This window comes from Marmota marmota, unplaced genomic scaffold, assembly GCF_001458135.2.
Source record: "Marmota marmota marmota unplaced genomic scaffold, marMar, whole genome shotgun sequence".
Taxonomy (NCBI): Eukaryota; Metazoa; Chordata; class Mammalia; order Rodentia; family Sciuridae; genus Marmota; species Marmota marmota.
This window is the reverse complement of record NW_026000169.1, coordinates 3,389,938-3,415,793: the sequence shown is the minus strand read 5'-3', so window position 1 is coordinate 3,415,793 and position 25,856 is coordinate 3,389,938. Positions and strand designations below refer to the sequence as shown.

General features: G+C 39.2%; 1 protein-coding gene across 2 annotated transcripts; it reads left to right on the top strand.

Moving 5' to 3' along the window:
* The first annotated feature begins 148 nt into the window (after window positions 1-148).
* On the top strand, window positions 149-17,701 carry Erp27 (endoplasmic reticulum protein 27). Of its 2 annotated transcripts, XM_015498199.2 has the most exons (7): window positions 149-699; window positions 1,041-1,141; window positions 2,914-3,051; window positions 11,292-11,408; window positions 14,910-15,035; window positions 16,402-16,599; window positions 17,002-17,701. In XM_015498199.2, the coding sequence occupies exons 1-7, from the start codon at window positions 606-608 to the stop codon at window positions 17,047-17,049; spliced, it is 822 nt and encodes a 273-aa protein (XP_015353685.1). In that variant the 5' UTR covers window positions 149-605; the 3' UTR covers window positions 17,050-17,701. The 2 variants fall into 2 exon arrangements, with proteins under 2 accessions (XP_015353685.1, XP_048643169.1); XM_048787212.1 differs by lacking the exon at window positions 1,041-1,141.
* Window positions 17,702-25,856: the final 8,155 nt, after the last annotated feature.

Below are 25,856 nucleotides of genomic sequence, written 5' to 3'. Positions count from 1 at the left end.
GGCACTTGTGGGCCAAACCAAACATAGTTTCTCTCATGCTTAGGACTTTTCAGTAGGTTCCCGTCACCTACAAAATGAAGCCAATACTCGGATGCTTTGCTTATCATAGAAAGAACTATTGCAAGCATGTCCCAGCATGCCTTTCTGCCCACAATTATTTTTCCCTTCTTCCTGAAATTCTCAATGACTAGTCATTCTCTTGTGTTGCTGGTAAAATCTTATTTATCCAGGGTACTTTATGGATTTTTCTATTTTTTAGTCACTTTCTATTTTATATTTAAATGATCTCTTTATGTGTCCATCTCTCCCATGAACAACCTAAGCTGGGAAGGCTTTGGTGGGTCCATAGTTATCTTTGTGTTCTTAGTGCTTAGGTCAATACCTGGCATACAGTACATAACTTTTTTATTCAAATGAACCTGTCAGACTCTGATTGGTTATATTCTGAGGCCCTGTCACTAAACATGGTCATTTATCTCAGAAGTTGAAGGTTCCCCTAGAGCCAGCTGCAAAGTTCCCAGAGCACAGCGAGTTAAACATAGAGTGGGCTGCCCTGAATTGGCATCCCTAAATACAGAGTCCAGGGTTGGAGCAGGAGAAGAACAATGAAAGCCAGCTGCTCCAGGTACCTGTTACTCTTATTTCTCCTCACATGTGAACTGGCCCCAGAAGTTGCTGGAGAAGTTGAAGAGTCCTCAGGTAAAATGGAAAGCACTTGCATGACCATAAGGGAAAAATTTTAGAAGGGAGGGGAGTGTGATAGTTCTCTGGGTACTTTCCTTCTAAACCTGGAAAATTTTCCAAAAATATGCTGGATAAAGATGATAAAGATGTGCGTTGCCTTGCAAAGAGAAGTTTAACAGAATCCTTCAGAGAGTGACCATAAGGGGAGGCCACTTCCATATGTTAGATTTTTTTAAAAAGCCTTGGAATGGTAACAGCTTTCCAAGAAATTCCAATCTCCTTGGCCTTATATAAGTTGCACTTATAGAGCTGCTTCTTTACCTCACAATCCAGACATCTTTTACTTCTCTCTCTAGATGGTCCTGGTACTGCCCAGGGACCTATGTGGCTCACAGATGTCCCAGCTGCCAAGGAATTCATCTCTGCTGCTGAGGTGGCCATCATAGGCTTCTTCCAGGTTTGTCCATATATTGCACTTGCTGTGTCCCCATGAGCCAGGCAACTTTTTCCTCCAGGGAGCCATGGTGGTGGCCTCTTGTCCAGATGACAATGCCTTAGAAGTAGTGGGGCTCAGAGTCGGCTTATCAATTCAGACTTTTTAATTTTACAGTATTCCCAGTGTCCACGTTAGGTCTCTCTCATACTTTCTTCAAGAGTTCTGAGTCTGTTGGTTGGATCTCCTTGTCCCCAGATACTTGGAAACTAAGTTAGTATCTGCAGGAAGAAAACCTGAAGCAAACCGTGCTCTTGTTCTAAATGCCCTTGTCTATTCTCTCATATAAACAGGCAGAAGCAAGCATAAACGTTTTATAATACAGACAAGACTTTATATATGTGTGCCAAAGCTCCAAAGTGTTAGCTACCTCTGTCTAAAATCTTTCCCTAGGTAGACCCTCATTCTTCCTTGTCTCTGCCTTCTCTGAAATATTGAAAAATGATGACTTTGATATATTGAAGGTATTAACCTTCATCGTCCAGATTGGCTGCTTGACCAACCAAAGCAGCCATAAATGAGAAGGCATCTTTCCAGCATTCTCCTTTATCTCTGGTGGTGGCATCTGGCAATTCCCACAGCTGATCCCGCCCCTACTCTCCTCACTACAGACCTTCTTGCCTATTTCCACTCGTTGATCCCAACTCAGGGTTACCCTGTCAGTGGTGTACACAGCCGGAAGCAGCTGTGAGGAGATGCATTGTGGAAGGAAGACAAGGAGCAGTTTCCAAGTAGTGAGAGAGATGTAGACAAAAACAGCCATCCTCAGAAAGATAGGAAAGGGCAAGCGTGAACTGGAAGAGTGTGCAATGACTTAAACAGCCACCAGAGGCCATCATTGGATCCTTGAGCAATTCCATCTGAAAGAGCAGATCACAAAAGAGGAAAAAGCCTGGGTAAACAAATGTTCAAAGCCTCTACCAAACTGTACTTGGCCTTTCAGAAAAGCAAGCTACCAACTCCCTGTACTTGAACCCAAATGCTGTTAGCCATCCTCTTTCTCCTTGCATATCACCTTCAGCCAAGGGAGATGCAGGGTAGAACACACTCACACCTGTTCATCACCTGGAGGTGCTATGGGCAAACATTGTGTGGCAGCAGGGAAATGATGCCCATTTCAACACTCAGAAGTGACCTCCCTGCTCCCTGACCTCTGGGTTGCAGAGCTGGACATGTGAAAAGTATCTTCATGCACAAAGCTCAGGAAAGCACACAGCTTCATGCTCAGGAAAGAGGTTTGAAAAGAGGGAGCTATTGTCCCATATCCTACACAAACCATTCTTAATGAAATTTCTAACTTTCCATTCTCTTTTTTTTTTCTTTGTACTCATTCTTTTTTGGCCCCTTTGATAGCACCTATTTCTTATTTTTGCATTTCCTCTTTCCTCCACAAATAGTCCCCAAAACATTTGTCCCCTCAAGTAATCAATGTCAGTATAGCCCAATTCCACAGGCCTCTAATTTTGAAGCCTCTTGATTACTAATAAACTTCAGCTCTATGATAAGGCCAGACAAAAATCCCAGGCTTAGCCACAGTTTTAGTAGTAACCTATTAATTGTCATATCCTGGAAAACTCAAAATGCCACTGAAAATTTAGCCTATGTACTAGAGGATAATTTTTTTCACTAGACACTAAATTTTTTCACTCTGGTTTGAGTGAGCATATTACTTCTCTATTCTTTTTCTCTCTCCTTCCAAAATAATCCCTATGCATTATTTTTCCTCTTGTTTTTAGGATCTAGAAATACCAGTAGTGTCTGTATTCTATAGCATGGTGCAAAAATTCCAAGATGTGTCATTTGGAATCAGCAATAACTCTGAGGTCCTGGCGCACTACAACATCACCAGGAACTCCATTTCCCTCTTTCGTCTGGTAAGTTGCGTGGACAACCTGAGCCTCCTCCCAAGTTTTGTTCAGGTTGTGGACTCATAAACTTGTGGGACTGGAAAGAACTCTATGTCTTTAACACTAATGCTGGTGCCAAATTCAGGGACATTGTTGACAAGGATGGTGACTCAACCAAGAGTTGCCAAACAGGTGCTGTGATGAAGTGGAAAGAAGACTCATGTGAGAATCGGGAAACAGGACGCTGAAGAGCTGCCTGGTGGCTCACCGGCCACCAGATGCTGGGCAACTCACTTAGCACTTTTTAGCTTCAATTCATTTCATCTATAAATTAAAAGGAGAAAGATCTTTGCTTTCATAGATCTGAAAGTATAGATTATAAGCAATAGTCAAGTATCCAATGTAAATAGTGTGACTATAAAGTGTTACACGCTTCAAGGGACAAAAACTGTGAATTCTGGGAAAAAAAATATGAAGAAGAGCACTGGACTGGGATGTCAAGGAGAGCTAAAAACCCATATGGCCAAGGGGGAAATAATCGAATTCAATTATAAATCAATGACCAGGCCAATTTGACTGGATTCCAGGGCACACGTTAGGCAGAAAGTAATACAAAATAGAGAAGACTGTTTAAACACATACTGTGGAGAAATTAGAACACCATTTAATTTGGTTATACTAAATTTGGTTGGCACCTTAAAGCCCCAAAACGTTTAGATCATAGGAATAACATGAATAGGAATGTGTTTTAGCAATATTGTTATAGAAATGATGGGTGGGGTAAATTAGTAGGCATAAAAAGAGAGAGATTTTGGTAGGTATTAAGGGTCTGGAGAGAGGTCAAAATTAAAGAAAAGCAGATTGATGACTAGATAATTAGATTAAGTAAATGATCAGCAAATAACAGACATCAAAATTATGGAAAGAGGGTAAAGTTTAAAGCCAGGGTTTCCAGGAATAGTGAGAGCATATGCAGAAATAGGGATTATTACTGCTTTAGTTGGTTGTTGACTTTTAATACCTGGTGAAATGTCAAAGTAAAGATGTCAAGAGTGTGCTGAAAATGAGAACAAGAGCCCAGGATAGAGCTTTCAAGATTTCTGGACCAAATGCCCTTCTCTCCCTGTGGCTGCCATCTTTTCTTTCTCATGGTCACTTCTCATTCAAACTTCCTTTAAGAGTATGTTATACTCAGTGTCTCAGACTTCCTTTCAGCTGGGCACTGTTATGTAGTATATGCCCCATGGCTCCATGAAAGCTATATTCACCCAGGTCAGCACAGCCTCTGTGTGGCCAAGCAAAAATGCCTTTTCAGTCTTATTTTGCTCAACATTTCTGCCACATAGATAGTGTTGGTTGATATTGTCTTCAGTGTTCTCTCCTTTCTTGACTTCTAGGAGCCCATTTCTCTTAATTTTCCTGAGCCCTCTCTTCCTCTACCTATACTACTTCTTGACCCAATGCTCTTCTCTGTCTAGGTTATGGAATCTGTGCTCAGTGAAGGCAAGAGATGGTCTGTTCATTTCTGAATCCACAGAGCCTAAAATAGTGTCTGCCATGTGGCAGCACTGGGAGCAGGTGCTCGTGAGATATTTGTAGAGAATGAGCGTATGAGTGAATCAATTAATGAATGTCTATGTTCTCCTTAAGCAAACTAATTCATATTTGACCATGATGTGTTTGCGGAGGATTTGGGATATTTTACCTACGACATGGACTTCTCTCATGATTCAAATGCTCGTTGGAGATAACCATTTTATACCATCCTAAGCACTATACTCTTGACATGCTCAAAATTGAATTTATTGTCTGCACCTGCTAAATCATTTTCCTCCATCTAATACACTATTTTATTGAATGATTATGTCATTCACTCTCTCTCTTTTGCCAATTGCACCTCCTATCTTGAATCTATATTACTCCACTCTTCCTACTTCGTTCCCATTTAGGCTCCAAGCATCATTTTCATTGTGATTGTAATTGCTTCTTAACTGATCACCTTTTACTGCTTCATATCCATTTTCAAGACTGGTACCACTATGGCATATTTAAGATGGAAATTTGACCAAGGCATTCCTCTCTTAAAACTTCTTCAACATTTCCCACTGTTTGCAAGATATTCAATGTTACCTATGGTCTCTTGTGCTTTTCTAGTCCCTTTTCTAGCAGTTTTCCACCCTGGCATTTATTTTCTCAGTCCCCAACTATACACATGATGATTATCCAGTCCCCTCTGCCCAGAATGTTTCTAGCTCAAGGACTCCCTTTCCCAGGGCCTCACCCCGCTGACTCCTCCTCATACTTCAGGTTAATCAGTTCAGGCATCTTGTCCTTCAGAGAGCCTCTCTGGAATCCCCAAATCAGCCTAAGCATTCCTCTATATACCCATATCTCTATTTCCATTTACACTCTATGTCTCATCTTTGTATTCCACGTCCACAGGTCCATAACACCTAAAAGGTACCAAGAAGCATTTGAGAAACCAAACTCACCTCCCAAAGTATGTCTGAGGCTACAAGAGCACCTTCGAGCCACCCTTTCCCACTTGCACGATAGCTGATAGTCTATATTTTCACTATGGAGAAACAGAACGAAACACAGCCTTTTTGTGAAAAGCATTGTTAAGGCAGACATGGACGCTGAGGCAGATGTCTTTCCCATTGCCATCGAACCATTGAGAGTCATCCTTCAATGCAAAAGTCCTCATCAGCTTCAGTTCCACAGGCTCACCTTCCCCAGTTTTTTGTTTGTAGATCTTAAGAAGGCCTGAATTAAGGGCCTTCATAAGATACACCCACTGGGAAGAAAAACACAGGTGTTTCTTCCAACTGCTCTCCAGGCTTCACACTCTTTAACAGGGACATGAGCTCTGTTTACAGCTTAGTCTTTGTAAAACCCCTTGATGACTTCTCTCAGAGGTTTTCACTCCTCCCTAGCATCTGTTTTTTGTTTACCACTAGTGATGGACCTACTCTAAATGAACTCCTGAGACCTCTGTGGACCCAATTATTTATGTGCCATACCAAAAACCAACACAGTGGTTCCTGCGCACTTCACTGGCCAGGCTGGGAGAGGCTTGACTTATGTGGTGCCAGCTTTTAGATAAACACTACTTTCTCAGTTTATTCTTTCAAAAGTTTAGTACACATTTTAAAAGGATTATTGTTCAGGAATTTAGAATAACTTTTTTTAAAGGGCTGGTGATGGCACCACCCCTTAAAATTTTAGGATTTGGGAAATATAAACCTATCACAAATTTTCTGGTACTTTTATTCATCTTAGATCCACAGTTTGTTATGTTTTAGTTGTTTGCTAGTTTTATGTGTGTGTGTGTGTGTGTGTGTGTGTGTCTAATCTATGATTGGTTCTGTTACAATTCTCACAAGCATTTGAGGAAGATTGTTATCCCTACATTTACAGTAAGAAAAATAGAGCTCTGAAATCAATTCAATTATCTGAAGTTTCAAAACTAGAAAGTAACAGATGTCTGATTCCAAACCCAGCACTGTTGATCTCAAATCATACCATTTCTATTATGCTATCAAGGCTTTCTAAAAGCACTTAACCCTAAAGAAAACCCTCATTTTCACACTAGATTCTGTCTACTATAATGTCCCTTGTTCTATAACACATACCTTTCTTTTTAACTACTTTCTCCAAAACCATTCTCCTATTCCTGTGTCACTAATCAATCAAAAGCCAGGATTATATCTCAAGATTTAATCTAGGTTTTATATATTTTGGTAAATAAATTTCAAAATTTAGACTTACAGCATTTACGATTAGAAGAACATATTTAAAGATAAGCTGAAATCATGATTAAGTGAAAAACTAATGATATTATGGATGATTAAGATATAGGAGAAATAAAAGGCCAGAATAAGCTGTATTTATGGAACATATCATTCTCCAAAAAGGGCTGACTTAGATGAATGTTTTAGTTTCAGTAAAATTCAGGGAACAATATTGAGCCATATATTATGACAGGGCTGTTGGGGGCCACAGTCTGCCTTTTGTGTGACAACAGAGAGACCTCTACATTCTCCCAAAGGATTCTGTTTCCTGAACACAGATGAAATCCCTGGGGTGAATGAATCTGTCCTAAAATGGAACTTTGGATATTATTTGAATGCTTCCCCTGCTTTGGGTCTTCTCAGTCACTTCTATTTTTAAAAATATAATTAGCCTAACTTTGACCCATTAGGATAGTAAAAGAAGCACAGTAAGTCATTCTCTATTCCTTTTGCAGTTATTTATTGGGTGCCTATTATAAGAAATGTAACTTACCAGGCAAAGAGAATCAGAAGGAACCAGTGCATAAAAATAAACTGATAAGAAATGCATGAAGCAATATATGTCAAGTTATTAAAACATTTTTTCTAAAATATGCACTAGCAGTAAGATGAGCAGCTTAGGGAAACAAACCCAGGGCATGAGGGCAACTGTTTAACAAATGATTTTTTCACTGCCACCCAAGGTATTTAATACCTTGGTATTTAACTGAGTGTAAACTAAGATGATTTTTAATACATTTTCTGAAAAGCTGTGTTGTCAGAGAAATCCAAAGGAATTCAAACAAATGTTACTGAAACAGTAAAAAACAGGAAAGGAACAATTGATGATATAATATGTAAAACAAAACAAAAACATCTCCTTCAGATAATCCAGGGGGATGCTTAGGTAGAAACCGTCCCATTTTACTGCTCTGCTTTTATTTTGTATCCCTTTTCTTGTGAAGAAAAAAATAATAGGATATCTTAAGTAAAATTCTTTCCAAACACTGGAGAAGTATATTTTTTTAAAATGTTCTTGGTTCCAGGGTCAGATTTTCTTTCCAGTGCATTATGCAAATTATTATCTTCACAGAAGGCAGATTTTCTGCTCAAATGTTGTTTCCAGTAACCCTACACATAAATGTTCCAGAGTTTATTAGTTTAAAAAACAATGCAGTAATTGGACACGATTTGTTAAAAGAGGTACAACAAACCCAAGAGACTGCGGGAGGGTGGCTTTTATTAAACCTCCTTCTCTTCTTAGGGAATGTTATCATCAGTTCACCTCCTCTGCCACCCAGTACTGCATTCCTTAGGTCCAGAAACACCTGGAGTAACCAGGGCTTCCTGTTCTCCCTGTTCTGGGAAATGAGAAGTACTGCCTGGAAAAGGGAGTGGGAGGAGACTCCTGGCCCACCCCACAGCTAGGTCAGCTGGGGCTCAGGCACCAGGCCTAAGATTTCCTAGAAAAATAATCAGGAAGCATTTAGACATATTTGATATTAAAAGGGCCCTTATTGTTTTTGTAATAATGATGATTTTGGTGGTTGCAATAGCAAAGTCTTAAGTATGAAGGAGACAGGCCAGCTGGCAATCCGGGCTTCAGCAGCTTAAAGATCCAGAAGAGCCTCAATTGTCCTGTGTTTTCTGCATGTTCATTTTATTTCTTCACTCATTCTTAATAATTCAGGGTAGGGATGGGGGTAGAAATTTGGGTAAGGTCTCCACCTCAGACTTTTTCTCTTGCTTTTTTCTTTCTTTCCCAAGTAATCTACTTAGAACTTTGTGAATTTTAAAACAGTTATGTATACAGAGACTTCACATTTTAAAATATTCTGTGGTTTGGATGACTTTTTTCAAAATCTTTTTCAGAAATAAGAATGTTTTCTGTAGTATTTATTTCATAAACTTAAATTGCACAAAGGTCTTAAAATAAAGAGCACTTAATTGGTCTTCTAAGTGAATGGCGGCAATCTGAGCCTGCATGCCAAACGTATAGCAGGTGCTCAATGAATAATTCTAGAACAAATGGGTTATAAGAGAATGACTACATTATTAGTCCTGGATAGGACTAATAAAATTAGCCCTATAGGTAATTTTAACCTGAGCATTGAGCTTCTCAGAAGTTTATATTGCCTTTAATTAGCCCAATAGAGAATCATCTTAAATAAAAGAAATGAAAAATAGAAAATAAGGGTCATCACCAGTATGACAATAAGGATCAATCTTGGATTCTTACTATGTAGGGACTTAAATTTCCCTTTCCCTGAATTCTCTCCTACATAAACTAAAGTGAGATTTGTCTCTGATTTTGTTGGGTAGACTGAGAAAAAGTATCATAGGGATAAAAGGGTGATTTTCAACTAAGGCAAGATCGGATTGGGTAGAGATCATATAAAATAACAGATGAAGGGGAAAGGGGTAAAGAGGTGCCCAGGGATCTCCAAAGCAACCCAAGCTATTTTAGGAGATGCACAAAATTGTTCAGGGGCTGACACTGGTGATTTTATCTATAGGTATAGTTGCTATGGGCAATGGAAGCATTATCTTATGTTGTTATGGGCAGAAGTAGACTGAGGGAAGATAATGAAAATTCTGGAAACAAGAACTAGAATTATGAAGTTCTATCTTTTAATGTACCTGTGTTGGTCAGCTTTCTGACACTGCAACAAAATGCCTAAGATAGTCAACTTAATAAGGGTAAAGGTTTATGATTGCAGATGTTTCAGTTCATGATCAATTAACCTGCTGTTTTGGGGCCTGTGGCAAGGCAGCACATCATAGCAGGGAGCATGTGATGGAGCAGAGACGGTGGCTGGAAGCAGAGAGAAGCAGAAAGGGGCCAGGGGAAAATATTCTATTCAAGGCCATGCCCCCAGTGACCTAGCTTTCTTATACTAGGCCTCAACTTCTAAAGGTTCAACCACCTCCCGATAGCACCACAGGCTGACAATCAAGCTCTCGATATAGGGACCTTCGGGGACATTCCAAATCCAAACTATGGCACTGAGGATAGACGAACACTAAAATACAAAGCTGAGAAAATGGACCAGGTAGCTAGATAATTTTTTACAACTAGGTTATCATAAAAGAAGGGAAAATGTCTAGACCAAGGTCTAGAAGATGGAAACTAAGAACATTGGGTACAGCTTTTCATCTTGGGGGCTTTTTATAGTTCTAGGGGAAAAAAAACAGTCTAAAGGATGAGACATTTATCAACATTTTTGAGAGATTCTCAAAGGGACAACAGAATAAATGTTGGTGTGGAGGCCCCACAGGGGAAATTGGAAGTAAATCTAGTAAAACATCCTTAGTATCTCCTTTGGATCCCCAAAACTGTACCTAATTTCAGGATAAATCATAAGCACATCAGCCCTCACATGGACTTCAGTAGAGCACCAACACAAATCATCCCAATCCTTGAAACTGGACTATGGTGATCATGAAAAATGCACACAAACACTTATACACATACAACTGTATACACATGAAATGTGTATGATCCACCCTTAGCCATGCCCTAGTATAATATTCAAATCTCAAAAGAAAAGAAAATCTTAAACTAAAGAAAAAAGACTATCCTCAAAGTAATCTCGACAGGACAGAAATAGGTCACAGCTGATTTTTCACTAGAAATAATATAACACAAAATACTGAGCATTACATTGTTTCAAACACAAAGGGAAATAACTGTCAACTTGGAATTCTACCACCAGCAAAAAAAGACTTCAAAAACAAACTTGAAATAAATCATATGTTAAACAACCAAACTGAGAGAATTTGTCCCCCAAGAGTTAATTGATACTAAAGAAAATACTAAAAGGTTTTTCTCTAGGCAGAGGGGTGGAAACATTCCATGTAGAAGCTCAAAAACGCAAGAATGAATGATGAAACACTAAAATGTAAATATGTGCATAAATTTAAGTGTAAACTACATAATAATAATGATGATGTCTTGTGAGATTTATAATTCAAACACAAAACAAGCATCTCTAAGTCCAACCGTGGGGTCAGGAAAGGAAGTCAGAAGATAAACCATATTATGAGAATGTTCTAAAGTCAAGATAAGGATGGAATAGCCAATTAATATTAGATTCTAATATGTAAAAAATCATGTTGTATAATGCATGCCAGTAATCCCTAAAGGAATAATTAAAACTTGTGTGGCTTCTAAACCAAAAAAAAAAAAATGTGGGGGGATAATATAAATTCAGTCAATTCAAAACTGAGCCAGAAATGAAGAAAAGTAGAATTTGGAACAGGCAGAACCAATGGAAAATTCATAATTAAATATATCAGTAATTGCATTACAAAAAAATAATCTTTAAAAAACAAACATGTCGCTCAAGGGCAGAAAACCCTCCTGACTCACTTTTCTGTCTGTCTTTGAAGCTTTACTGGAGGCTTATTTCATAGTGGTCTAAGAGTATTTAGCAATTATTGGAAAAAAAAAGATATAATGGTGACAACCGGATCCTTCTTTGTGCTTCCCAGGTGGATAATGAACAGTTGAAGTTAGAGGATGAAGAGGTTGAAAACATGGAAGCTGCCAAATTAAGCCTTTTCATTGAGACCAACAGCCTGCGCTTGGTGACAGAATACAACCCTATGGTAAACGACGTCCCTGGGGCCAGCCCCCTAAACTCTCGTGTCAGGGAGGGCACTTGTCTTCATTGCAGAGACCCTTTCCTCCCAGAGCTCTGCTTTTTTAACCAGGAATGTGAAGTAACCATCCTTAATTGAAAGCCTAGTATGCTGTTTATATTAACATTCATACTGTGACCTCGCAGGACTGATGTACTTTTACCTATTTAACAAAGAGAAACAGAGACAGAAAAGTCGAATGTTTTATCACACAACTAATAAGAAAGAGAGCCAAAATGCAAAGTTAAGGTGACTGATTCAAAAACCTTCTGAGTTTTGCTGCCACCATGCCCTGATCAACGCTGTAGATCACATTTCTTGAGTTAGATTCCAATTCATACAGAAAGTCGATTTTTTTTCCCCCTAAAGCACTGGTGACCCATATTTTTATAAAATAAAATAAAAGTAAGTTAGTAGACAAATGCACTTTAAAAAATAAGGCCGATTAGTTGGGCATGGTGTTGCACATTTGTAATCCCACCTGCTCAGTAGGCTGAGGCAGGGAGGATCTCAAGTTTGAGGCTAGCCCAGGTAGGTTGGCCAAACCAAGTCTCAAAAAAGAAAAATAAACAAATAAACCCACTGATCACATATTCGCATGCCAGAGCAACATAAATTTTTCAAACATCTATTCCTATTTTCTGTGGGTACCTCTTTATGGACACTAACATTTCCTGGTCTGGCACCACATGCTAACTGCATTTTGACTAGCATTGTCTAAATCTTCAGGGGCCTCATCATCCAGGTTTGTTCTCCTCTGATGTCACATGCTGCAAGCAATATGAGGAAAAGTGTCAACCGACCCTCCAGATCATCCTCTGGCCTTCTCACACTCTACAGCTTATCCAATTATCTTACATGTCCTGCCTTTCATTTTCTAGTGACCTACATCAACTTAGAAGTGCTAGGTGTACTCTAGAAACAACACCTAATGCACAAGTTATGTTTTTTCAGAACTTATAAAAAGCCCTTTCATACTCATTTTCTCATTTAATCCTCCCTTAATTCTTATTTAATCATTTAATTGATTGTTTAAGGTGAAAGGGAGGAAATTATTACGCTCATTTTGTAGAGGACAACATTCAAGACCCAAGTGACATTACCAAATGTCACACAATGAGTAAATTAAAAAGACACAATTTAAGGCAGAACATTAGCTCATCTTGTCTATTTCCATTTTATAATACAGGAAGTGGGAGTTCAGAGAAGCTAAGTAACCTCCTAGAGCCATTAGCTTAGTAACTTGAACTTCAGAGACAGCCTCTGCACTTACCCTGTTTTTCGTGCTGGGTCTGTTTGAGTGCATTCTGTGGTTTTTCTACTGCTCCACACAGGAGGAAACACCCCTTTTCCTGTTGACTAAAATCACATCCACTTCTCACACCATCTTTAGAGAGTGTTGACTCCATTTCCACTTTGGCCAAGATTCCAAACACACACACACACACACACACACACACACACACCACAGTGTCAGCAACAATAATGAAGAACACATTCTTAGCCTGGGTCATTCTGATTGTGTGTCTATTCAGCTAAAAGGGGTGCACAGAGGCCCAGAAAAGTGATCTTTCACTTCCAAGGTAAATGGCTCCAGCCTGCTGGAATCCTGCCCAGCCAGGGCAGGGCAAGGATTGGCCTGCCTGAGCTCTCAGCCTGGTCCAGCTCTCACCTTGCATAGTAATAATGTATCTTTTTAAAGTTCCCTATTACTGGAGGCTAATCATCTCAAGAAGAAATCAGGAAAGAATTTCTTTACAGAAACAAGTTCAATTTTTATTGTGACTTTTTTCTCAAAAAAAAAATTCTTTTTCTCATTTGGAAAGCTACCCATTCTTCTACAGCTATTTCTCTTCTACTGATAATGCAGAAGTTTGCACCAGTAACCAAGGGCAGAAAATCACAGCCATGCCTTTGGCCTGCCATGCACTTTTAATAACATGTGGATGGCTTCAAGGTGAAAAACCAGGCTGTGCCACTAATCACAGATTCCACTAATCACTTGTGTTGTCCAATCCCTTCTGCTAAGACAGGATTGACTCCACTTTTTTTCTTGACTCTTTCCAAAAATTATCCTCCATCTCTCCTTTAGGAAGTTGGATACACATGCATTTAAAACAAGAGTCAATTATTGATCATTTGTTCTCCCAAATGTAAAATCTTGTGTCAGCAGCAATAATGAAGAACACATTTTCTTTCTAAAATGCCAAGGAGAAGTATTTAGGATAAAAACTCCATAGGCCTTCCTTGTCCACCTATTGGCCCCCTGAGGCCAATCTCTTATCATGCACATGTTGATTTTTATAGCAGTGATTTCTGTATTTAGGAGAGGTAGAAAGCAATGGGGTTTGTTTAAAATAGATTTGCAACACAGGTTTGGGAAAGTGAAATGAATGGCGTCAATAGCACAGTTTCACCCTTCCTCTCCCCTTCTTATCCAGCTAGTGGCTATCCCAGTCCCCTATGTCATTGACAACTTCATGCCAAATGGCCGATCAGCAAATAAGGTCAATGCTTCCCGTTTCCTGCAGAGCTCACCTTCATGTTGACCTGAGGTGGACTGGATCCACCACACTTGGGGTTAAATTGATTTGCATGGGGTTTTTCCAGGTGATCCTGATCCAGCCAGTTTGGACTCTAGCACCAGACTGCCTAATGTGAATCCCAAGCCATCATTTATGTAAATTTTACAACTATTTAATCTATCTCTGCCTCAGTCTTCTCACTTGAAAAACCAGGATCTTAGGTATTCAATTAGTTATTATAAGAATAAAAGCTGAAGACAGTTCCTTGCACATAGTAAATATTCAATAAGTATGCTCGAATAATTTGTAGTCAAGAATCATATTTTAAGTGTTCCTTTTGCAACATGAAAAGGAGTTGAAAAAAAGCGACTGATATGTTTCATGGCATATTTGTTGTCTAGTTCATGTAACAGGTTACTCTAACATTTTAGCTTGAGACAGTGAATGTTGATTATCTCATGCTAATTCTGTAGGTCAACCATCTGGGAGTGTCTTGGCTAGGTGCTTCTGCTCTAGCATCTCTGGTGAGTTTGCAGCCAATGACCAGATCTGCAGTCATTGGAAGGCTTGAGTAGAGCTGAAAGAATTTCTTTCAAGAGGGCTCACTCATGTGGCTGGCAAGTTGGTCCCCACTGTTGCCATGTGAATCTGTCCATAGGGCTGCTTCAGAGTGAGGGATATTGGGAAGAACACGGCAGAATTCATGATGACTTTTATGACCTCAAAGTCACACTCCATCATTTCTACAATATCCTCTTGGTTTCTCCATCCAACCTATGCAGTGTGGGAAAGAGGGATCTACACTGATGCATGGAAAAAAAAAAAAACAGATGGGGAGATTTTGAGAACTCTCTTGGAGGCCAATTGCATTTGCGTTACCATTCACTGGATTGACACTAATGTCTCCCCCCTTTCTCTCTTTCTACTATAATATACTTTCCAGACTGGGTTTGGCCTATTTAACACCATGATTGAGATTCATCTTCTCCTGGTGATAAGCAAAGCATCTCCAGAGTATGCTGAGAATATGAACAGATACCGGAAGGCAGCTAGGCTCTTCCAGGGAAAGGTAAGTTGGGAATGGGACATGACATTTGAATAAATAGCACCAGAAGAAAGATGGGGCTAGGAAGGAGAGATAAATAAGGAAAGCCAGTATGTTTCAGAAATCAAGAAAGAGTGGGACATAAAAAATAGCATCATTTGAAATCAAACATGTTATGTTTGGTAACATTAAAGGCTTATATAATCATGTTTTCCCACAGTGGTTAAGGATAGTTTTCTGCATTGATAGGTGGAGATAAAATAGAGACATAAAGATACAGAAAATAAAATCACCTACTAGTCACCATTTGTTAACCCCCCCACCATACTCTCGTCGAGTTTGGGACAGACCTTAGAGTTTACCCCGCATATACACCCGTCAAGCCCTGGTACCAATTAGATAGCCAAGAAGTATTTTATCTTCCCCTTTCCTCCTTCATGAGGTTCTGCTTGATATCGCCCAAACAATAAAACTTAACTACTTCAAGGCTGTTCAGCTAGAGACCTTTCTAATCATGACAACCAGCCGATAATAAAGTAATAAATTAGTTATTTTAAGAATAAAAGCTGAAGACTGGAAGCATTCAGTGCAACTGAATGGAGATGATCTTCAACTGCATTATAAAGATTTCTACTTTGGATACAAGGTTTGACCAAACAATATACAGTAGCCCCCTTTTCCATAGTTTCACTACGGTCAATCATGATCGGAAAATATTGAATGGACATTTCCAGAAATAAACAATAAGTTTGAAATAACTTTCACTATAACATATTGTTAGAATTGTTCTAATTAGCTATTACATTGCTTATAATTAGCTATTATATCATAAGTATATATGTATAGAAAGAAATGTAGTATCTAAATTTCAGTACTATCCGAGGTTTCAGGCATCCACAAGGGATTTTGGAATGTGATTGCAAAATAGTTAATATTTATTAAGCACTTACTATCTGTCAAATGCTATACTAAAAATATTAAATGCATCACCTCATTTACTCTCCACACTGCCCCCAACAAAAGCTATTCTACCAACAAAAAAAACTGAGTCCCAGAGAGGCTGTGTCATAAGCCAAAAGCCACACAACTAAATATACCAGAGGTAAAATTTAAAATTTGTTCTTTGCTCTTAACCTGTAGGCTACACTTCCTCCCTTATAAAATCAATAAAATCTCTTCCAATTTTATGTGCTCAAAATTAAATAAATCTGACCAAAGGAATAAAATACTAAAGCAATACAAAATAATGAACGATTTATTTTAACTCAATTGAGATTTAACTTACGTGACACCATAAGTTTAATCAGTGTAAACGACAACAATTACAAAGAATCTGTTTATCCCCAGGACCTCTGATAGAGCTTTTTCTTTCAAACTTCTTCAACTGCAGATTCTCTTTGTCCTGGTGGACAGTGGTATGAAGGAAAATGAAAAGGTGATATCATTTTTCAAACTAAAGAAGTCTCAGCTGCCAGCTTTGGCAATTTACCGAACGCTTGACGATCAGTGGGATACACTGCCTATAACTGAAGTTACAGTAGAGCATGTGAAAAGTTTTTGTGATGGATTTCTAGAAGGGAAACTGTTGGTAAGTGTGAGGGTACAGGTAAAGCAATTTTCATTTTCTCCTTCTGTCCCTTTTATTGCTTGTTGAATAAGATTTCTGGGCTCTACTGGATCTGATCAACAGCGAATGAATTTGAGGGTGTGTGCTGGTCAGAATCAGGATGCTCATGGGAATAGTTATGGGAATAGAACTAACAAAGTATTTTTGGAAAAGTATTGCATATTCAAAGGAGCTGAATTTGGAATTTTGCCATTTTGCTTAAGGTATCAATGGGAAATGAATCAAAATCCATATAAAAGAGCTCATAAGATAAAAATTGAAAATGATTTAGCACTTCCTAAAGTAATCAAAATGGCCTAGTTTTCTAAGCCTAAAGCAAGAATTAACTCCAAATCTAAATTTCAGTGTTATGATGTTTTACAGAGAGAAAATCGTACATCAGAAGAAAAGACTCCAAAAGTGGAACTCTGACTTCTCCTTGGTATTTCCACTTATTACCACATACTTACATTATGCTGAACAAAAACAACACATGAGAGATACCAAACAACACATTCACCAGGACTTTCAACCACACATGTACAGAGAGAGAGAGAGAGAGAGAGAGAGAGAGAGAGAGAGAGAGGATTTATTCCATTTTGTTCCTTAAAAATCTCATTGACTTTTCTTCTTTCTTTTAAATTCCCTGTACTCTTTGGCTCCCTATCTAATTTGCTATTGAACATTCATACTGTGTAGGCCCACCTATGGTGGACAGCTTTAGAAATCCTATGACACTTGTATGAAGGAGAGCCATTCCTAGAGAGAAATTGTTCCAATGTATCATTAGTACTGAGCTTGCCTACTTCACATGATCCACACAACAAAGTTCCTGCTGTTTAGAGGTTGTCTAAGGATTGAAACTCGACCTTCCTTCATAAGCGCCCGTCTCTCTCTGACTCAGGGCCAAGAACAAAAGGATGGTTTTTAAGCACTCTTCTGTGTTTTTGTCAGATGTTAAATGATGTCCCCAAGTTTCTGAATTTAGCATAAACAGACCATGTGAAAACTCTATGCTTGTTTAGCATCCCCAATTCCCCATGTAAATCAACAATCCATATAATAAATAAAGGCAATGATGTTATAGGAGAAGACTGGCATCTCTTTGCAGGCCGAACCTCTTGTAAACACCCAGCTGCCCAGCTGAGCCGTGTGTCCCTCACCCTTCAGTGCTCACAGTTTAGCAGCAGGCCATAAGCCACATGCGTGTTACTGTTCACTCTGTGTGTGGGATGGGTGGTGGGTAGAGACCATCCTGGTAAGAACTGGTACAAATGTGGCAGAGGAGCTAGGAAGTCAATTAGGGAGAGAAGGGGGGCACTTGGCGCTGGGCAGGCTGGGGCTCACTGCAGGTGAGGGGTACAGTCCAGCTCCTGGAGCGGAGGGAGAGTTTGGCTGAGTGTCTCTGGCCCACAGGTCATTACTGTCAACACACAGATGCTCCACTGTTCCCAGAAGGCCCTTGGCTCTGCAGAAAAGTGCCTAAGTGCTGAAGAACTGAAAAACCACAGATGTACACCTACAGCCCCGTCCAAGTGAGGAACCCAGGAGTGAAAGGCTTGGTTGTTCCTTTCTGTGGGGAAAACTCCGCAGCCCCTGGGTGGAGAGTCAGCAGCTGGCCGTGGCATGTGAGTGCAGCCGAGGATGGCATGCCTCAGCAACATGAGAGCCAAGGGCTCTGAGGGGTCATCTGTCCATCCCAGGGCTGCATGAAATCGCCCCAACAGCCTCTTGCTGGAAGCTGAAAAACAGTCCTAGGATAGGCGAATCCCAGAAGGCTGCCTTCATCCTGTGAGCCAGAGTCTTGACATATACAGTCAGAAATTCTTCCTGATAGCCCAGCCGAGGTCCTCCGCCAGGCAAGCTGTTTCTTCTTACCATCTCCATGGAAATTCCTAATGGCTGCCCAGTCCTATCCCCAAAAGACACTTTCAATGACTTGCTGCTTGCTCCTAAGCCCTCTAATCCAGCCTCCTTTTGTCTGGTACTCATAAGCCAATTGTTTTATCATTTTTTTAACATTTCCAAGTTATTTGATTCAATAAATTGTTTTTCTCTCTCTTTCTTTCCAACTTTTCCTCTTTCTTGCTTAAATTTCTCAGACCCCAAACTTCAGTAGGACCCATGAATTATATTTTGCTTGATAGTCAGTTACGTTTTCAATTATTTTGCTAGAAAGGCCCCCATGCCTGTGGTCAACCCTGGCCATATAGATTTTTAACATCTCTACAGTATATTTTGCTACTTGATGGCATTCAACAGCAATTTTATTATATATTATTTTATTACATATGTGTATTTGCATGTTTAAAGTATTTAATTGACTTATTCCTTCTCAGCTTGTAGTTGTCCAAAACTGCCAGTTATTTTCTCCTATCTCCATTACCAGTACAGTTCTTTGGAGAAGAACTGGGGACTTGTGCCCAATGAATGGAATTTCTTTAAATATAAGGGATTTCTATAGGTTCTCCTCCATTCACTAAGGATCTGACATAGTGTTATAAACTTCTACAATTTCTAGCCCTGTCTCTGGGCAACTTCTTCCAGAGACTATATTAATTCACCCCAGGGTATATTGTTCTTGGAAAATCTGGACACATCTCAGCTACTTTTTATCATGGAATCACTTTCACTGTCAAGCTGCCGCACCTTTGCTTTAAAGTATGAAGGAAGCAGTGATGTTATGCAATAAAACTTGCAAAAAGACTTTAAAAGATTTGGAAGACTATGATAGAAGGAAGGCATGCAAGTGGGGCAGGTCTCAGAGCAATGACAGGAAAGTTTGTGTTTGAATTTCACATCTTCTGTGACTTTGGGAACTTCAGTTCAAATATAATACAATAATTCATCAGATTTTATGAGAGCTCAAGGTGATGACACATATAAAGTTTGGTTATTAATCTTTTAATAACTGAATTAATTAAAAAATTAAACTTTATTGCCTCTCCTGTTTGTCATTTCTCCAATTGTCAGACCTTATGGAAAAGGAGAGGCCTCCTTCTGGATTTTTCTTAAATGGATTAGCTCATGGGCAGGATGTTTAAAAGGAGAGAACAAGTTTTAAATTTTACCTGTGGTATTTTTAGCTGTGTGGCTTTTGGCTTATTACACAGCCTCTCTGAGACTCAAGTCTTCTTGTTGGCAGAATGGCTTTTTGTTGTGGGGGGCAGAGATGGAGAGTAAATAAGGTGATGCATTTAATATTTTTAGTATAGCACTTGGCAGACAGTAAGTGCTTAATAAATGTTCACTAATTTGCATTCCATGACTTTCAGTGGATGCCTGAAACCATGGATAGCACTGAAATCTAAATATGCTACATTTCTTCCTATATGTATATACTTATGATAATAATAGCTAATTATAAAATAGAACAACTCTTAACAATATGCTATAGTGCAAGTTATTTCAAACTTATTGCTTATTTCTGGAAATTCCCAATCAATATTTTCTGACCATGATTGACCAATGTCAATCTAAAACTGCAGAAAGTAAAACTATGAAAAAGGTTAGGTGAAAGGTTACTATATATAGTTAGGTGAAACCTTCTACCCAAAGTAGAAATCTTTATAACGTAGTAGAGAATTATCTCCATTCAGTTACAGTGGAGACTGAATGCTTCCAGTATTGGGGAACACAGCTGGACTGGAAAAGTATTCGAAATGACTGTTTAAAAATGTAGCTTTTACTCAGGTATAATGAGGCCTACGGATCAGGAAACAATTACCACTGAAAAGATCACTTGTTATCCACAGTTCCCAAGGAAGGAGCATGTTATATAATGGGCATGAGAAGCACCAGGGTGGGTCAGGAGGTAGAAGGTGCAAGGGGGAAACACAGGCAAAAGCTCCTTGTGGTTTCCAGGGAAAGCAGTGGGCTGAGGACTGGCAGGTTTGAATAGCTTCCCCAAGCTCTCAGACACAGGAGCTGTCCTTGGTTGCCTGGAACAGATTCATGGGTGATTAGGGCAGGTAGATAGTGAGTGGTGCCTAGTGTGAAAGCCCTGAGAGTCCTTTAAGGAAGTGGTCAAGGTAAGGACTCTAGATCGGTTGGTTTGTATATAAAAGATGTGCTAACAAATAAGTTGTTAACTCTAGGAAGGGACCGTCTCTCCAGGGTCAGCAAGGCCCCAAATGTGAAAGCATCAAGAAACACATGGTTAATATAATTAACACCCATTTGTCAGAAGGTTCCTCTCACAATGTGCCTAGTTGGGTCATGCTACAAAAGAAGGCTGTCTTCATCAGACCTTAGTTAATACACATGCCCTTGGGTGGATAGTAGGTAGGACTGGGTGTTGAGTGGTGTGTTATGAGAAAGCATTCACTGATTCATATTCTCATCCATCCATTTAAACATTTATTAACCAATTAGGGATGTGCCAGGCAATGGTGCCTCCTAAGGGCAGAGTAAACTTGGCCTTGGGTGATGAGCTGTAGAACAGAGAACTTTCTATCACAGGGAAACATAGAAGCCCCTAGACTGGGCCATGGTCAGGGAGCAGCAGAACAGAGAAATCTGGATAAAGGAGAAGAGTTTCCTGTGGAGAGGAGTATGCAAGACACTGGCAATGGACTGAGGAGGTCCCCAGAGCTGGGGGAGGAGAAGCCACATGGAAAGTCCACCGCAAAAAGAAGAGGCTCATCATGGACAAACTTTGTTTCACAATTGAACTTAGAACCAGCACTATTTATTTCACCTTTCTAAAAATATCTTGTTTTCTAAGCAAAGAAAAATAAAACAGGAAGTGGCATGAATCTGACCCATGGCTCCTAATTGCAGAACCTTTAACATGGAGAGACCTGGAGAATAAAAAAGGGGGAAGTTAAACAACATCATTTGAGTTTTGAACCTTTGGAGAAAAGATCCTCTAGAAACAAAGAAACAAGTGAATCACAAAATGATATCCCTGAGCATTTGAAACAAATTTACCCTTATTCAAATCATTTATAAGATAGGTCACATTTTTCTTTTCATTCTGAAACCATAGGTCCTTGTTATTGTGGGTTAACAAGGAAAAAGCTGAATCATCAGGAGAGTGTGGGTGAGGGGGATAAGCTGCTTCTATGGGTTATAAAAAGTTGTGTGGAATTTAGACCTTAGTGTTTAACTGTCCAAATAATCATACCAAGTCTTAATAGCAGGATTCAATTCCTACATTACACCCCACTGGTCTTAATATGGTAACATAAAGTTAACCTAGGTTTAAGAAAGAAAATCTAGAACATATTTGACATAATTCAAGCTGTGGTGAAGTAAGAATTTTTAAAATAATCAGCATGTTGTCATAGGCCGTGTTTCTCAGGAAAAAGAATATGGGACTAAAGTCCTTTGTAGGAAGTCTATGGAGGGGTGCTCTATAGAGGGGACCTCCGGGGAAATGAAGGTGGAATCAGACAGAAGGAAAAATTGGATTTTTGCCAGCATCACAATAAGGATGGGGCTGAGATCACTGCATCAATGGTACCCTAAAGAATGAGGAAAGGATGAAGTTGTATGAGTATGTGTGTGTGTAAGTAATAGGTAGCACCCTCACTGGGTTGGAGTTAGAGGAGAAGTCTGTTGTTCTCACAAACACAATTGGAGCAAACTTCCCACAGCAGTACAGGAGCATTCACTCTCACACTCACTCATCCCTTCATCAAGCACTTATTGTACCTTTATTACTATAGATAAAGATGCATCAGGGAACAGAACAAGTCCCAGGTAGTCTAATGTTGACTCCACTCCTTTTCTGCTCCAGGCCTCTGATTCCCCAGTACAGGACAAATATGAAACTCACCGGAAATCTGAAGAATGGTCTGAATTTCTAATGTACTTAGTCAATATTCAAATATATCTGTGATGGTAACATTCACTTAATAAAGAGAAGGCAAAGACTTGACTAGTAAATAGTGAGTTAGCAAAAACTGATGGTAGGTTTACCTCTAAATTGTGACCATAATGCTCATTTATACAAACGAAAATCTTGGAGCCTATCACATTTGTTGTTAAATATCTCTTCCCTGTATGTCTACAGTCACCAGAGTCCTACCTTCCTGTTCCACTTCTGCCTCCTCAGCCCATCTGGTAGGTCCTTCTCCTTGCTAATCGCTACCCATTCTATTGTCCATCCTTAGCTGTGTTCCTACAAACTCGTGACCTCTGTCTCTACTTCTTCCTTTACCTCCAGCTCTTCCTAGGATGTTGCTCCATGTAGTAACATGTTTCAGACAAGTTCAGTGATAATATCAGGGATGATCACCAAAAAGGAATGGTCAGGGAAGGAAATATTGGAGGGAAATGGATACACATCAAAAACATTGGCAGTTCTGCCTTGTCTTGTAATCTCTACCACTCACAACATGACCATCGGAATCATACTGGTCCCAAAGGGTACTCCTTTGTGATTCACATAACTTTCACTCTAACACACTTTGGAAAACATGTCACAAAGTGAAAATGAGAAACAATCACTTGTGATCTAATTCCTCTCTTGGATTGACTCATTCTCCTCACTCCACAATCTCTTTTCCCTCTAACAGCACTAATGATATACCAGAGATGGAGAGGAAAGAGTCTAAGTCAACAAGTAGAAATGTTCAGTGTTCATGGAAGAGCAGGGTGGTTTGTGGTAAGGTATTTTCATGATTGTGAAATGCAAGAATGGTGGTGGTCAATAAGGTGATATTGATTTGTAAGGTAAGAGTTCAAGGGCCAGAGAATCATTGCTCTGTTGAGTCCAGCTGGCATTTGAGAAAGAATGGCAGCGCATAAGTCTGGATGGGATGATGGAAGCCAGACTAAGTGTTAAAATGGCAATTTACTAAAGCTATAGTTTGAGAACTGTCAACAGCTTATAACCTCTAGTTTTTCCACCATCTCATTTCCCTACTTGCCAAATTATAGAATATTCAAGTTCCTCTGGGATGGCTTCCTTGAAAAGAAATTCGCCATCTCCCAAACTGTGTGATTCTAATTACAACTTAGTATCTTAGCATTAGCCATTTCCAGAAAGCTCAGGTCACACAACACAATTTCCACATGGTTCTCAAAATGTCCAGCTTTAAGAACAATGTCTCCAACTTCTAAGTACTTTGTCTCCAGATAACTAATGAATGAATGAGGAAATCTGTGATTACCATCAAGCAGAATTTCAAAAGGGACATATTTGGAAGAGGCCATATTAGTTACAGTTCTTAGTCACCAAAACCAGAATAGGACCCAAACCACAGCAAAGGCTGCTTTGTTTGTGGAGCAGATATTCGATTCCCAGGCCCTTCTACAAATTCCTGACCATGTTTCTATCAGGGACACACCCCTTACATCAACAGATATGCAGAAATTCTTCAAGATAAAAAGGGGTTTTTTTGTTTGTTTTTCTTCTATAGAGAGATTAAGATTCTAAGATAGGAGCAAAATGATCACAGTTGTATGAAAAGGAAGAAAGTTCAAGTGAATGGAGAAATTTCCTGAGAATGAAGTCACCTCTCTAAGCAGCTATTGCTCCCGTCAAAGTTATTTATCTGTTCAGTTCTTAGAGGACTACCATAGGTTTTGCTTATTTAAGACATTTAGATTTTTCATAACCCACCACAGGAAAACAAGTGTGCTTTAGAAGTCAGAGGTGGCTGGGCACAGTGGCACAGCTCCGGAGGCTGAAACAGGAGGATGGCGCATTCAAAGGCAGCCTCAGCAAACGCAAGGTACTAAACAACTCAGTGAGACCCTGTCTCTAAATAAAATACAAAATAGGGCTGGCGGTGTGGCTTAGCGGCCAAGTGCCCCCAGTAACCCCCTAAAATAAATAAATAAATAAATAGAAGTCAGAGGTGGAATAATTTTTTATTGACACAATAATTGTACATATGTATGAATTACAAGGTGAGGTTTTGATGAATGTATATACTGTATAATGTTCAAATTCATGTAATCAACATATTTATCACCTTAAACCTAGATTATTTATTGATGGTAAATACATTCACAATCCTATATGTTAGCTATTAAGAAATACACAACATATTATTGTTAACTATATTCATCATACTGTGCCAAAGAACACCAGAACTCCTTGCTCCTCTCTAACTGCAGATTGTAGCCCCTAACCAGCCTCTCCCCATCCTGCTCCCTCTCCTCTCCTCAGTCTCTGGTGGCCACTATCCCACTTTCAATGAATGAGTCAGGAAATCTGTCATAACAATCAAGCACTCTCCCTTGATAATAATTTGAATTTGCCTGTCTGTGAGATCAACATTTTCAGATTCTAGAGCTTATTTCACTTGACTTAATGTCCTCCAGTCTGTCACAAATGACAGGATTTTACCTTTTATGGCTGAATAGTATTCCACTATGTATATATACCACATGTTCTTTATCTGTTCATCAACTAATGGACATTTAGGCTGTTCTGCATCCCAGTTATTATGAATAATGCTGAGTGATACAGAGGGAAGGATCTTTTTGACAGGCTGATTTCATTTCCTTTAAGTATACACCCAGCAGTGGGAATGCTGGATTGTCCAGTAGTTCTGTTTTAGTTTTTTAAGGAACCTCTATACATTTGCTTGTGCTTTTGATAACAGCTACTCTAACCAGGGTTTAGATTTGCATTTCCCTGATGGTTAGAGATACTGAGCATTGGAGATATATATATATATATAAAAGAATAGAATTATAGGACAATAGAACATGTAAATGATCAGTTTTGTTTGATATTGCCAATCTTTCCAAGATTGTTTTACCAATTTACTCTCCTAAGGAGCTTTGAAAAATATCAGTGCTTGGTGCAAATACCATACTGATATAATTGGATTCACTTGCCATAAGCTCCCTGCAGGCATCCTGAAGTTTGAAACCATATATCCAAATTCTTAAATCTAAATCAAGTTCCTGTCATTGAAGAATGAGGTATCAATGATTTGGCCATAGGTATTGAAGACACTTTCTAGAAAAAACCTGTTCCATGTACTAGAAGGTTTTCTCTCTCCAGTCTTTTTAGAAGTAACATAGCTAAATAAAATTTAATTTAATTAAAATTTTAATTTTTGCAGTGCTTGGGATCAAATCCAGGACCTCATGCATGCCAGGCAAGCACATAACCACTGAGCTACATCCCCAACCCAGGCTGACCTTTTTGCATCATTTTGTTGATGAATGGCCAGTTCTTATAAGCGCTATTTATAAAGGAGCATGAAGACTTGAAAACAGAAAGCAAAACACACATATGCATACACACAAAGGCTTGTTTTTGCACACAG